Below are 14,170 nucleotides of genomic sequence, written 5' to 3'. Positions count from 1 at the left end.
TGGCAGATGTGTGGGATATTCATGTAGAGCTTTATTATATGTATTAAATGTATTAAAGGAGTAATGGAATATAATTACAGTATTTTTTTTGAGTAAGCCATAGCATTTGTGCATTTATACTAAGAGTATCTAGGCTACTGTTTTCCATACAAATACCATAAAAACCATATAGTTACATTTTATCAAGGTATTGAGGTGCTATATATGCATGGTTTTAACAGTGGTTATCAAGATCTTAATGATCATAATGATCTACTATGGAATTTTAATAAAACTCAAACAGACAGAATATTTTAATTTTACAATATAAAAATGAGCTTGTTACAATTTTTACTGTTTTTGTTAATGAGCATAAATTTGCATCTGCATCCAAACTCAAGCTACTGCCAAATGTGTATTTCTAAGAGACAAAACGTGTAATATTATTGATACTGCCGCCTGCACTGCAAACTGTGTTGAAGCAATGTGCCAGCAAAGTCAGACTTGAAACAATATCACCCATTAGCACATGCAGAAACTAAGAAATTCATTTGTCAATTAAGATATGTATTTTGTTAAAGAAAAATGACTGGAAAAGTGTAAATAATTCAAAAAAGTGAAGTGTTTTTCATGTTCTGACAATAAAGAGTAGTTTAAAACCATAAATAACTTTCACTTAGGAGCAAAAATCTGCCTTTAAACTTGAAAGGAATAAAGATTTGACATTTATTGTATAATTATAGATATCAACTGATATGAAAAATGTTATATTGATAATGTTTTTGGCCATGTTGCCCAGCCCTAGTTTATCAAAAAAAAAAAAAAAAAAAAAAAATTGCCTCAATTGAGCACATTGTTAGAATGCATGCGCATCTTGCCGTTTCCATCCAGCGTTTTTTTAATGCGATAACCCAAAATTCTAGTGTTGAATGACATACAGTATGCAGTCAAGTGACTGTATATGCAGTGTTTCACTCCAAACACAGTTCGGAAATACAGCATCCCTCACAGCTCATGTCAGTATCCATTGTGCACGTAAATACAGTCATTACACGTTTGAGAGTAAATGAGTTGCAAACACACAGACACTGCAACTCTGACACGCTTAATGTGTTCGACCTCTCTCCATAAAAAAAAAAAAAACATTTGTGGCTTCCCAGTGTACTGCTGAAAAAAGAAAACCCACCAATTTCCAGCTCAGTAAACAGAAAACCACAACAGAGAGCAGCTTGAGTGCTTTCAGTTATGGTTGGATTGAGAGCGTTCTGTAAAAGCAAGCGTAATGGGGGTAATGGAGAGAATGGGGTTGAATACAGGAAATCTCTCCAGTTACTCATCTCTACTACTTTTTTATTCTTTATTTAGATTTCTTATACACAGAGACTTATTACAGGGATAATCCCCTGGAGCAAAGGAATAGTTCCCACATGAAATGAAAATTCTGTCATTATTAACCCCACTCATGTTTTTCCAAACCTATAGAACAAAAAGGGAGACATTTTTGGAACTGGTTTGGAACAACATAAGAATGAGTAAATAATTAAAGAATTTTCTCTCTTCTTAAAATCTTTTTTCCTAAAATATGATCATGCATGATAAAAAAAATATATTTTCTACTATGAATGCAAAATGATTATATTTACCTTAAAAAAAATGTATGACTGTCACTCATTTGTGGCATCAAACAGTCACTTTATATCACTTTTATCAACTCTGCTTGGTTATTAAAGAGCATGTTTGATATAAAATATGAGACGTGTATAGAAAACAATGAAAAATCAATGTTTTCAATCATTTTTTTTTTTGCCGCTTCATTTCCAATCAAACTGTAATTTTATAAAAATATGCAAAAAGTTACAATACATGAAATACAATTTCACAGTGGACAGATTACAATAAGGTCTTAATTTCCTTAAGGAATTTTCAATTAAAACATGCATACTACTGTATGGCTAAATTCATGACATGCAAATTATCCACAACAAGGCAAAGGAATCAGCCATTTTATATAACCGGGATCTTGCTCAAGTGACAAAATGGAAATCAATGAAAAAATCATGCCTTCAGGAAATCTAAAAAATATGAAAATGCATAATACAAAAGATGAATTATTACCTATAAAATAAAAAATAAAAAATTCATAACATGCTTGCTATGAAATTAGCAACAAAAAGGCAAAGGAATCAGCTATTTTATTATAAAAATGTTTAAAATGTAAAACTGTCATTTGCACCACAGAACGCTTTTAAAAAACACAGCTCATTTGAGATGTGAATGTTCATGATTTTCAAAGAAAATGAAAAAATGTTATTCATATCTTATAGCCCTTGGAGATTTTTAGAGGTCAAATAAATAAATTAGTAAGGATGTAAAAAGTGTGTTTTTTAAGTTTTTTTTTTTTAAAGTGCCCCTGGTTTCAACAGCAAACACCTTTAGCTTGTAGCCTGGCAAGCTACAGCTTTCAAAGTAGCTTCCTTAATAACTTCTTTAACTGAGACACTTTTGGGTCAAATATAAAGTGAGTGGCTTGTGTAGATGCAAAGTGCTAATGCCGTTTATTGCATTAGCAGGAATTGATGTAGGAAAAGAGGTGTTTTTCCCTTCGCTCTGCAATGCTCACCGCATCCAGCAATTATAGGGCTTGGAAATGCACCAACATCATGGGAGCCCCAAAATATTTACTTTTGGAAACATATATAGAAAGTACTGGAATTTATTGCTATAATGAAATAAGTTTCAGACACCAGTCAGTTGTAAACAGGGTAAAAAATGCCCAAACAATGCTGTGTTTCAAAAAAACCAATAAAAAAACCCAAGACGTAATTGCCCTCACTTTAAAAATAACCCAACCATGCAAGTGTGACTTCAAATTTGTTTATAACGATGGAGAAAAATGTAATCTAATGTGGCTAACTGCTCCACAAAAGATGCATCGACCCGCAAGTTTAATTTCAAATTAAAAATCACACAAACGTTCCCATAATGCATCTGTGTTTCTATCGCTCTCCTTTAAATGCAGAAATGAGTCACAAAGGAATGAATTAAAAGAGCCAGAGGCTCATTAGCAGCTTTATTGCATTTTAATATTAACAGATCCATGTGACGCTCTGGAATCCTGACAGTCATCCAGCCCGGATTGAAGTCTTTTGGGAAATGACCTATCCGATCACCGGACTTCCATCTGGAGACCTCATGACGGCTCTACGACTTACGAGAAGCCTACGTGTCAGTGCCACGCATGTGAATTATTAGTGAGACGGCTTTTATTAAAGAATGCATAACTTGTTTGGATCGAATTACCTCGTTTTTGGTTTAACAGGCTTTGAAAATGAATAGCATGATTGTGTGAAAATGTCTTGGTAAGAAGAAAAGTTCCAGTCACTCAGGTTCTGTTCCAAAACCCAGTAAGCTGCATTGCTTTCTATTTCCTACAGCCAAAGCGCTTTCTCAGGCAGCATCAACCGAAATAAAACCTATTTGGAATGATCTATGATGTAACTCACAATTAGAGATGATAGATATTTATTTATTTTTTATGAATTTAAAGCCATCGGCATATTGGCTATAGCATGAAAAAGGCAGATACTGATGGTTTTGATTAATTAACTGCATGAAGGCACTGAGTTGTAAAGTGTCTGTTGCATAATCCAAAAAAAATTTGGATTTTTTGAAAAAAATGAAATACTTGGCAAAACAAAATGAAATATTCAAGTGCAAGACGCGAAAGAGAACTCAATTTGGTACTCGATGAGTGAGAAGTCTGTGCACACATCCAAATTGAGTTCTCTTTCACTTCTTATTGCGCTTGAACAGACAAATTCATACAACATTATATCAAAATGCCCATCTTGGCGAGTATCCTAGTAAACATAGTTGGTTATGGCTTAAGTGAGCGTGAACAGTTGAGAAATAAAATGCACGTGTGTGTCAGTATACTGAATCCATGCAGCTCTTAAAGTGACAACAGCCTAATATTCCTCCAAAATAGATGCAAATTAACAGTTTGTAATATTAACTTACCCTATTTATTCATGAAAAAAATAAAATAAAAATCACTGTCGGTAAAGATCATGAAACAATGTACTATCATGGAAGAACTATTTTATCTTTAAAAATCCATAAATTTATATGTCAAAAGTCACAGAGTGACTGACTTGAAACAATCTAAGACTGAATGCATAGATCATTTGACAGTATCAGACTGTTTTGTTTAGTCCATTTCTATGGTTATCAGTGTCAATCGAATTCAGTCGTGTGTTTAACTATGGTTGTCAATCCAGAAACTTTGCAATGTGTAGATTGAAGCATGAATAATACATATTATGTACAGAAAGCGAACAAAGATCGATGCCATTACAATCACTGAAGCTGTCAATTACAACGTGAGAAACACAAAGCTGCACTGTTGAGAAAACTCTCGTTATAATCAATGAAGCCGTCTATGCTGTGTGCAATGAATCTCTTATTGACATTGTGTTTATACATTGTTGGTTATAATAAAAGGATTTGTGAGTGTGCAAGTCCATTTTGAGCGGATTCTGACTAACTTAAACACATCTGATTGGCCTTTGTGTTCACAAGCTAAACAGATAGGTCTGTAATGTCGTTGATTGCCATCAAAGGAATACATTACATTTTAAAATACATTCAAATATAAAACAGATATTTTAAAATGTTCACTTCACAATAGTACTGTTTTTACTGTGTTAATTGAAATCAAACAAATGCAGCCTTGGTGAGCATAAGAGACTTCTTTCAAAAACATAAAAAATATAAAGACTCCAAACTTTTGAATGGTAGTGTATATTTATAATTAACTTGTCTCGCGTCATCCATCTCGCAATGCATTTTTCCTCAAAGAATACATGTGATGCTGCCAAAGGTATCTTAGTAGGCAGCATAGTCATGCTACCTACGCTTTGGAACAGCCTTTGCGTGGGGAGTGTGCTTACGATGCCTAAAAATGCAGCCTACGCGGCGTGTTAAGTTTTGGAACAGAGCCGTAATCAGAGCCGTTTGAGCACATTGCTGTAAGACAAAGGAATTTTTGGATGAGGAAAAATCCTCGGCAGCCATCAAACACAAGACACTGCAGAATCTTACCAAAAACAATATAAAACTCAAGGCAAGAACGCTGTAAAGTGCCACAGAAATAGCCTTGTGCTCCTCAGGCTGGCATGTTTTAAAGGCAACATTCAGCCGTACAGCCTGCAGAAAGAAAAAAATATCTGTCTTAATTAATTTGGGGTGTGGTTGTTACATAAAACAGTTTGGTTATTTGATATTTTTAAACAGACATGATTTCAGCAATGGCGTCCTGCCTAAAAACCAAATACTTGCCCAGCAGACAGAAACACAAACTGAGTATTTGGGTAATAATCTTAAAGAAATGACAACTAGCTATTTACAAGCAAAAGCCACAGCATTAAGTGTGTTATTTCTCAAAAATGGGCTGAGAATCCCTCACATGCTTTAAAGGGAATCAATAACTCTATCTTCAGTCCCAGAATGCAAACAATCCAACTGCTGGCAATCACATAAATTAAGCAGGCTAATAAAGCTGCCAATGCTTGCACTAACCGAAGACCACAGGGAATGTAAGACTGCCCAAAACACAACCGTTTATGGCTTTAGCGTTTCTGAACCTTTAGGATTATTTGATTTGATACAGCAATAAACTTCAAAAAAAGGCAGGAAATAGTCCAATGACTCATTCTAACATTCAGAATCATGTAGAGCTGCATGGTTAATTGGAATAAAACCAAAATCGTTATATGGCTAAGTGTGATTATCAAATGGCTAAGGAATAATTAAATGAATACAGTATATGCGCTGTGTGTTTCAGAGTGAAGCGCGTTACTGTGATACTTTCAGTGTCTCAGATTGGATCAGTTCACAGTAAATCCCGCTCCACATGAACTCATCTCTTCATCTTCTCTGAGTTTAGGTCACTTATAACGTGCATTTAAGAATGCAACATGCACCAACCATTTTCCCAAACTTGTAATGAAAAGCGTTTATAAACCAACTATTGTAAAGAAGCTTTAAGGGCTCCCTGTAGTTTTCTGCCATAGTAAAAGTGTTGTACAATTTATGACCAAAAATGCTTTAAAAATCAAAACTCAAACACTAGCTTTATAACCCATCCCAGTCCGAATGTCGCAGAGATCAAAAAACAAAGCAATACTCCAAAAACAAAACCAACAAAGAAGAATGTGCTTATGTATGTGTGTACCTACGTTCTTCAGGTGAGATGTGGGGCAGCGCCTGGCCTCGGACTAGTCGGCAGGTGGAACCGTCTCCAGCGCACACGCCACAGTTGTCCTCTTTAGCATTGCTTCCCAGTTGTCTGTCACAGCCAACTTCCTGTAATAAATGACAGAGCAACCACTCAGAAAAAGGCAAAATGGGACAGAAAGGACATAGAATGGCAGTCGAGTTGCACTCAAGTCACAAAAAAATGACTTGAGACTTGACTTACTCTCCAAATAAGACTCATTATCCACTACAGCATTTTGTAGTGAACATTTTCCTGATTCATGCCCAGAGCTGAAACACTATTTTGAGTGAAGGTAATTTCTGACATGTCTGCGGGACCTCAACCAACAATTCATGCTTCCTCCATAACAGAAACTGACTATAAAATGAATGCACTGAGAAGCTGGCCGGTGCACGGCTCCAAACTACAATGTTTAAGCTCTACCTAGCATCATCAAAATTCATGGACAGCCAACATATAAAACATGAGAGATTACCAAATCATTCTTCAGAAGTTTTCATCCCTTGAGCACAAGTTCGCTCTCAGAATCCTCAATATTTACAGAGAAATCTGTGCTACTCACAGTGATGTTCTGCAAAGAATTTGCCATCTGTGCAAGAAAAGCTGCCCAGCTTTAATGCAAAATTCTGTTTACACAAGCAGGGCAATAGGGAAAGCAGCCAGAGATAGCAAACAGCATGACTTTACTCGGTAGCTCTGGTAAACAAGCACAAATAAACAGACAAGCTTCATTTACGCCAATTTACCTAATACTCACAGGAGCTGAGGTCAAAATAGGTGCAATGCAAAGGAAGTTTCATTAACACTGTAGAATTCAGTTACAGTGCAGTACTGCTTTGAATTCTGATGATTGTATATGATTTGGCTTGAGTTTATTGTGTTTCTTTGCTGTCGGCCAAATGAAAAGCTGAAAGTCTACAGAAAACATTAAGAGAACTCTGAGAAAGTTCATCCAAACATTTTGTCATCATTTACTTACCGTCATGCTGTTCCAAACTTGTATGGCTCTTTTGTGTGCTTGTGCGTGTGTGTGTGTGTGTGTGTGTGTGTGTGTGTGTGTGTGTGTGTGTGTGTGTGTGTGTGTGTGTGTGTGTGTGTGTGTGTGTGTGTGTGTGTGTGTGTGCGTGTGTTTGGAACAGAAAATGAAGTTTAGTGGAATGTACAAGGTGTTCTTACAAATACAAAACAAAATTTAATGTGAATGGACCAAAACAGCTCCATAAAAGACTGTGCACTTTATTCCAAGTCTTCCCGAAGCCATTCAATAGCTTTGTGTGAGGAATAGACAAACACATTTAAATTTAATCTGAAAACTGGTTAAAATGTTGCCTCTGGTGTAGCTCTCAAATCTCATAACACAAAATTAATATCCACGTGGCACATCACGTTCAGTTACGAAACATGCAAGAGCAAATGGATGTTAAACCTGGCAGACCATGCCTTTTATGTGCCATTTTTATATATATTCAAGACCACAAAATAGATTTCTTTAAAATTTTCAGTGAATTATGACTTGTTCCAGTCTGTGCCCTCAAACAACGCTAATGTATTTCAGAGGACATGGAATATTGTGCACAAGTCATACTACTTTCTACTACGGGAAAAAGAAAGTCAGTAGTATTGAGATAAATACATAAGGGTAAATAGTGGCATATGGATTTGCACCAGAGGAACATTTTCATAGTTCCTATAACTTGGTGGAAGTACCCAATTATCGGCGTGTTCGCACCCCAGGAACTAGGAACGATTTTAGTATAGGAACGTCTTTTGGGGGGACTAATTTAGCTCCTTCAGAGTAGGGTCTAACCCAGAACAATAGGAACTGCCAGTGACGTAAATGTATGTTGATAGACCGAACGTGTGCAAAGCACTGGCACCCGCCATTTTTAAAAAGCTGTGAAAATACAGTTTATAGCCTATATTTACTCCACGATAACTCCATGAACATGGAAAACAGCTATAGATGGACTGACACATTTATGCTCAGCTAGCGCCGCTATAATATACTTTCTTTGTTTAAAGGGGTGGTATAATGCCCCTTTTTACAATTTGTAAAATAAGTCTCTGATGTCTTCAGAGCGTGTATGTGAAGTTTTAGCTCAAAATACCCCACAGATATTTTTGTATAGCATGTTCAAATTGTCCCTTTTTGAGGGTGAGCAAAAAGCGTCGTTTTGTGTGTGTCCCTTTAAATGCAAATGAGCTGCTGCTCCCGTCACAGAGGGCGGAGCTTCAAGAAGAGCTCGTGTTAGCAACTCCATTACCTCAAACAGACACGCACTAAAATGTCAGAAACTGTTCTGCCTTTAATGTTCAAACCGGAGTCGCACAATGATGGAGAGACTCAAGAAGAAGTGGCAACATGTAGAATGCAGCAGGACGTTTCTGAATGGTTCGTTTATGAATTCATGTAGCTGATGTGGAGTTAACTATCTTCTAGTTATTCATTAAATTGCGTTCCTGGGGTGGGGTTAATGTAAATTTTAGGGTCTGTGATGTCACTAACCCGGGAGGAAGCTTGTGTAGTCCCTATCAGTTTGTTGTAGTCCTTAAAAAGCGAATTCTGTAAAAGAAAATATCTCCCTTTGCTTTTAACTTTGAGCGTCGTAACTTTGCAGATGTTGTTTATACTCAAACAGCAACATTACACACTAACTAAAGTTAGAAAAGTGAAATCATAATCAACCACCCCTTTAACAGTAATAACATATTAGATAGGACCGTTAAAAAGATCATAAACTAATGTAGACAGTGAATGGGAGCACTGTGTGCTCAAGCTCTGGCGTTCTCAGCGCCGTCAAAGTAAAAGTCCACAGCATTGTCAAAATAAAAGTCCCGCACAACAACCAGAGAGGCAGGATATTAGTGATGGTTTATGTTATTTTTAGAGTTTCTACTGGCAGTGTGAATGAAACCAGGAAAATGTTTAGTTCTCGGAGGACCGCCCTGCTGGCTAGTTCCTATAAATACTCGGAGCGAAAGTCCCCATTTCTATATTTGGGTGAACTATTTCTTTAAGCACATCAAACATAGCCTTTATAAACACTGCAAAGTTATTCAAGCTCTAGGTGCACTGGAAAGTTATTTGTGAAATGAATGCTAAATTAGTGCTAAATCAAGTCTAATATGTATGCAAGCTTTCAGCTAGTAATTACCGTTAAGTAGTTTCCAAGCAAATTCTTTTTTGAAATCCTGCGTTTTAACTTCCTAAACTGGAGCCATGGTCAAATGGAAACTCAATCCCTGTCTTTCTGTCGATTCGGCCTCTTTCTCTCTTTTGCTCACACAAGGACACAGAACTGAGGTCAATCTGGCAGAATCGTGACCTAAATATACCCAAAATCCACACATATGTAACACTGAAAAAGAGAGACGGTTTTCCTATGTTTATGGTCATTATTTCATTATCTTTTCACTTTAGCTGCAGGTTTTATAAAAATATTTTTAGGAAATGTGAACTGCGCAGTTAGAAACATCCAGAATGGAAAACCTGTTGGCATCAGTACCGCCAAACAATAACATTAAGCTTTTGGACATGCAATAAAAAAGACTGATACTATGGCAGAAGCAGATGGTTTGGTAACTCCAGTGGATGGATATTTGATCCAAATATATTCAGGAAAAGAAATGGATAAAACTGTAAAGCTTATTCTCATTGTAATAATATTACTGTAATGCATGTCAGAACAGAGCTGAAAAGGTCAAGAATTCTCCCTCGTAAATACTGAGTGACTCTGGCTTCAGAAGAACGTTTTTCACCTCATCAACAAGCCTAGACTGTACTTTAAAGGACAGAGGTCTTAACTTAAGCGCTGTAAATGCTCACTTAAGTAGGCTTATGCATAAATAACATTTTCGGATTTCAGTTTTTAACAGAACTTTGGTTTTCTGGGAGTTTTGCCATCTCATACTGCATTCAAGTGCACCTGGTAAGCACCTACTTCCGCTAGACAGTCGTTTTTACAACTTCTCACAAATCCAAGCCAGAAACAAAGTACAAAAACAGCCAAAACCAATCAAATAAACAATGGAAAAGGTGAAAATGAATCAATTCAAGTCTTGTGAAGAGATTTGATTGCTTTAAATTTATTTTTAGCTTTTATTCACATATAAATAGAGCGCATCACATACAATAGTTCAGTACACTACTGTTTAATAAAAATGCATACTTTGTTCTGTACCAAAAACATAATGAACCGCGACTTCAAAACAGAAGTGCATACCAAACCATAATTTACTGTTACACCCCTAGTGTTTACCATATGTGATGTTCTCTTTGTATGTGTGTCGGTCATAGTTTAGACATAAATAAAATCATAAATTAAATCTATTCATCATATAAAGTGATTGTATCTTTTAACAAGACTTGGATTAAACCGCCTGATTCATATGGATTCATTTTACAATGCCTTTATGACCTTTTTGGATCTTTACAGTTTTAGTTACCTGGAATTTCAAAAGAGTGACAGAAACCTCTCTGGTTTCATGACAAATATCTTCATTTGTGTTTCGAAGATTAACCAAAGTCTTGTGTTTGGAACGACATATTTTTGCGTGAACTATCCCTAAACCCATTATCCTTATTACAACTATTAAATAGACAACTGAGCATAGTAAACAGCTAATACTTGCTATAGTGCCCCTTGTGGCAACTCTTATGATGTAATGCTCTGATATTTTAAACTCGAAGGTAGCATCACTGGCAGCTTCCGTAGCTTAAGTTAATTCAGTAATGGTTACCTGACAGATCCCGCTGATACACATATCCAGAGAGTCCGCTTTACACCGAGTGCCGTCCAACACTTTGGGTGCCAGTTCTACCACCAGGCTTTTTCCCCGGGCCTGACATCGGAGGGTGCAGGGTGAAATAGGGTCGTACGTCACAGGTATCCACTCGTAGGTTTGTCCCTGGTACTTGATGTCATTGTGGGCAGAGCATTGTTGAGCCCTGAAGTCACCTGACTCTAGAGGACAGTCCTGATTGGTAGAAAGAAAATTTGACAGCTATCAGATATTTTTCACATCTTTGACTATAATATAATAACACTGACATTTAAAAGACCCAACAGTAACATCTGGCCTGACAATGACACTGGAAATATTATTTTCTATGTGGTAAGATTAAATTGTGACCTTATGCGTAACATCATAACATCAGCATATGCAGATGACCGGGTGCATTAACGAATGGAGACAGTGTAATTGAACTGTGGCAAACCAGCATGTTTTGAAAAACAATATTTCCTATGCCATCTCCTGTGCACTGAAGAAAACCCACAATTCTTCCTCTATAGCTTGGGACTTTGAACTCATTTAATCATTCGATCGGCTCAGAAACCCCCATGTGCAAAGATCATCAGTGATGCCCATAATTGAAACGTCTCCATCGGATGGAGCGATTACAAATGTCAGGATCAGTAATGGAAATAAAAAGAACAATTCAACAATGAATCTCATCAATGGCAATTATGAAGCCTGAGAGGGAAGACCAAGCATCAGTTCTCACTGTTTTGATGGAAATTGAATAAATGTTATGCTGGGAATCTTTCCCAGATGGCTCTGATTGGAATTGTGGGCGAAGGAGGAATGTGATTTCAGATGAAACCACTTCAATGGTAGAAAAACACTTGCTTTTGATGAAAATGGTCATTGAAACACATGGGCATCTAACAGCTCTCAAAATTAGTTTGTCGAGCAGTTGGGGACTATTGACTGAATCATAAAGCACAATTCTGGTTCTGATTCCACTAAACAATTCTGGTTAATAACAATTCCATTAACGTTTATTTTTTACTTATTTTTGAGATGTTAGCCTGAGGAGTTTAAGATTGATTTGTGAATCATTTGAACAATTCATCAAAGAATCAATAAAGAACTGGCTCACTGTTTTTTTGTTCATGAATCACTGGTCATGCGTAATACAAGGAAAATAATAAATAATTTGCGAAGAGAAAATCACTTGCATAAGAAAAATAATGTAAACCTTCAATATCTGAAATCAAATATTTAAAACTAATAACCAGCTCTTGATTCCCACCTTAAAATCGACATGTCACACTTCGCTCAGAGAGGAAAATGCACATAAAATCTTATGAAATTACTTCTATTTCTCCCTCACTTCTCTTACGGAGCCCCTAAAGCAGGGGTGTCCATTCCTGCTCCTGGAGGGCCACTGTCCTACAAAGTTTAGCTCCAACTCCAATTAAAAACACATGAACCAGCTAATCAAGGTCTTACTAGGCATACAAGAAACTTCCAGGAAGGTGTGTTGAGGCAAGCTAAACTCTGCAGGACAGTGGCCCTCCAGGACTAAGTTTGGACACCCCTGCCCTAAAGGGACATGGAATAGGAAATAGGATGGAGGGGAAACTATATTTAAGTGCTTTTGCAAGTGAACACATAGTTTCTCAGGGAAACGCAAATATTTTGCAAATTATATTATTCCACAATGTACTTCTGTAAAAACGTTTAAAGTACACTGCCAAATTGAGTAAACATGAATTTATGAAAGGGTAAATCCTCCTTGAGTAAACTATGATTAATCTGCAGACTTGTGTAGTGTTTCAGGGAAAATCTGTGGAAATCCACTAAAATGAATAGTGTTAAAATGTGTTAAACGGAGCTGTGAGTGCAACCCTCTTACTGGTAACAGGAAGAATGACCAAATTAGTCCAAATATCTAATAAACGAACATGAGAGGGATGGGGCATCTGTATAAATTTATGAACGGCAGGCATTTCAATTCTATATAAATTTGTGGAACTTCTGCAGATGGAGACTCCTGGTGGGCCTCATAACATATCATCCTGACTTACTGTGTTGCTGCATGTTCTGTAGCGGATGTTTCTGCCCTCACAGTTCCTGTCGAACAAACACAAAACAACAAAATCAGATATGTTACAAAGTCATTGTTCTTCTTTGTGGTACAGCTGCTCCGTCTTTTGTATCAAGGGGAAAGGAAACACCCTATTTATCCCTGCAGAAATCATTTTTAGACCTGCTCCTGATCATTTTTTCCCACTCCTTTGTGAGGTTCTTTGTTTGCTTGTGTGCTTTTTGAGAACATAAAATGAATGCATGCTGCAGCATATCAAAAACAAAATTTCCTCGACAAAAAGCCTTATTTTTCTATTGTGAAATATTTTTCACTTAGATTGCCAGTCAGGTAATAACAACAACTCTGTCAAGCCAGAAGATGTGCATGAAAAAAAAAAAAAAAAAACAGAATTGATTTGCAACTTGTGATTATCTGTAATGGCACCAAAAAACATGAATCCAGCTACAGCTGTCTGAAATATGTAGCAATGTGTTTTGAGAAAAGGATGTTTAGAGACAGAAATACAGAGAAAAGGACAACAGGATATTGGCTTTCTAAATGTCCTATTACCTCAGCCTAAAAACAGTAGCCAATCATATTTCAGCTTATTAATTCAGTTCAGAAGAGCAACAGTCACCCTAAACAGAAAAGGTTCACATCACACTGAGGGATGGAGGGAAGATGCAACCAGACTGTTATTAAGATCTTATTAGATAATCTTTTTCTCCAATCATCCTGCCCTTGAGCAAAACGATTGGGAATGGAATACTTATATTTAGAGAATACTGCATAGTATACACTGCATCCTGCAATACATTTTTTTAAAACAGTAACACTGTGTCTACATCGAATGCGACCGTTGTCGTGTCGCACCACAACAGCTAGAAACTGTCCACACTGGACGTGACAAAAGTGACCATTGCAAATCCATTTGTTCTTCATGTCGGAAGTAGCGCGAATGCTTGAAGTACATCAGAAAAGGAACGGGGCATCAGTGTACGGTCTGGATTTTGTCGTGTCGCGTCACGCCGCTCTGCATCCAATGTAGACAGAATGACTAATTATATTATGTTCTATTTGCTTTTGTTGTTCCA

The 14,170-nt window shown here is 36.8% G+C and overlaps 1 protein-coding gene across 1 annotated transcript in view; it reads right to left on the bottom strand.

The window, feature by feature from the left end:
- Positions 1–14,170, bottom strand: part of adamtsl3 (ADAMTS-like 3) — a 162,160-nt gene that overhangs the window by 61,222 nt on the left and 86,768 nt on the right. The window contains exons 5-7 of the mRNA XM_079866508.1: positions 13,075–13,120; positions 11,000–11,236; positions 6,219–6,345 (exon numbers count right to left, since the gene is read on the bottom strand). Coding sequence (XP_079722634.1) covers positions 6,219–6,345; positions 11,000–11,236; positions 13,075–13,120 — 410 coding nt within the window. The remainder of the gene's footprint in view (positions 1–6,218; positions 6,346–10,999; positions 11,237–13,074; positions 13,121–14,170) is intronic.

The sequence above is a fragment of the Squalius cephalus genome (assembly GCF_949319135.1).
Source record: "Squalius cephalus genome assembly, chromosome: 3".
NCBI classification, from domain to species: Eukaryota; Metazoa; Chordata; class Actinopteri; order Cypriniformes; family Leuciscidae; genus Squalius; species Squalius cephalus.
This window is presented reverse-complemented; position numbering and strand designations above follow the sequence as displayed.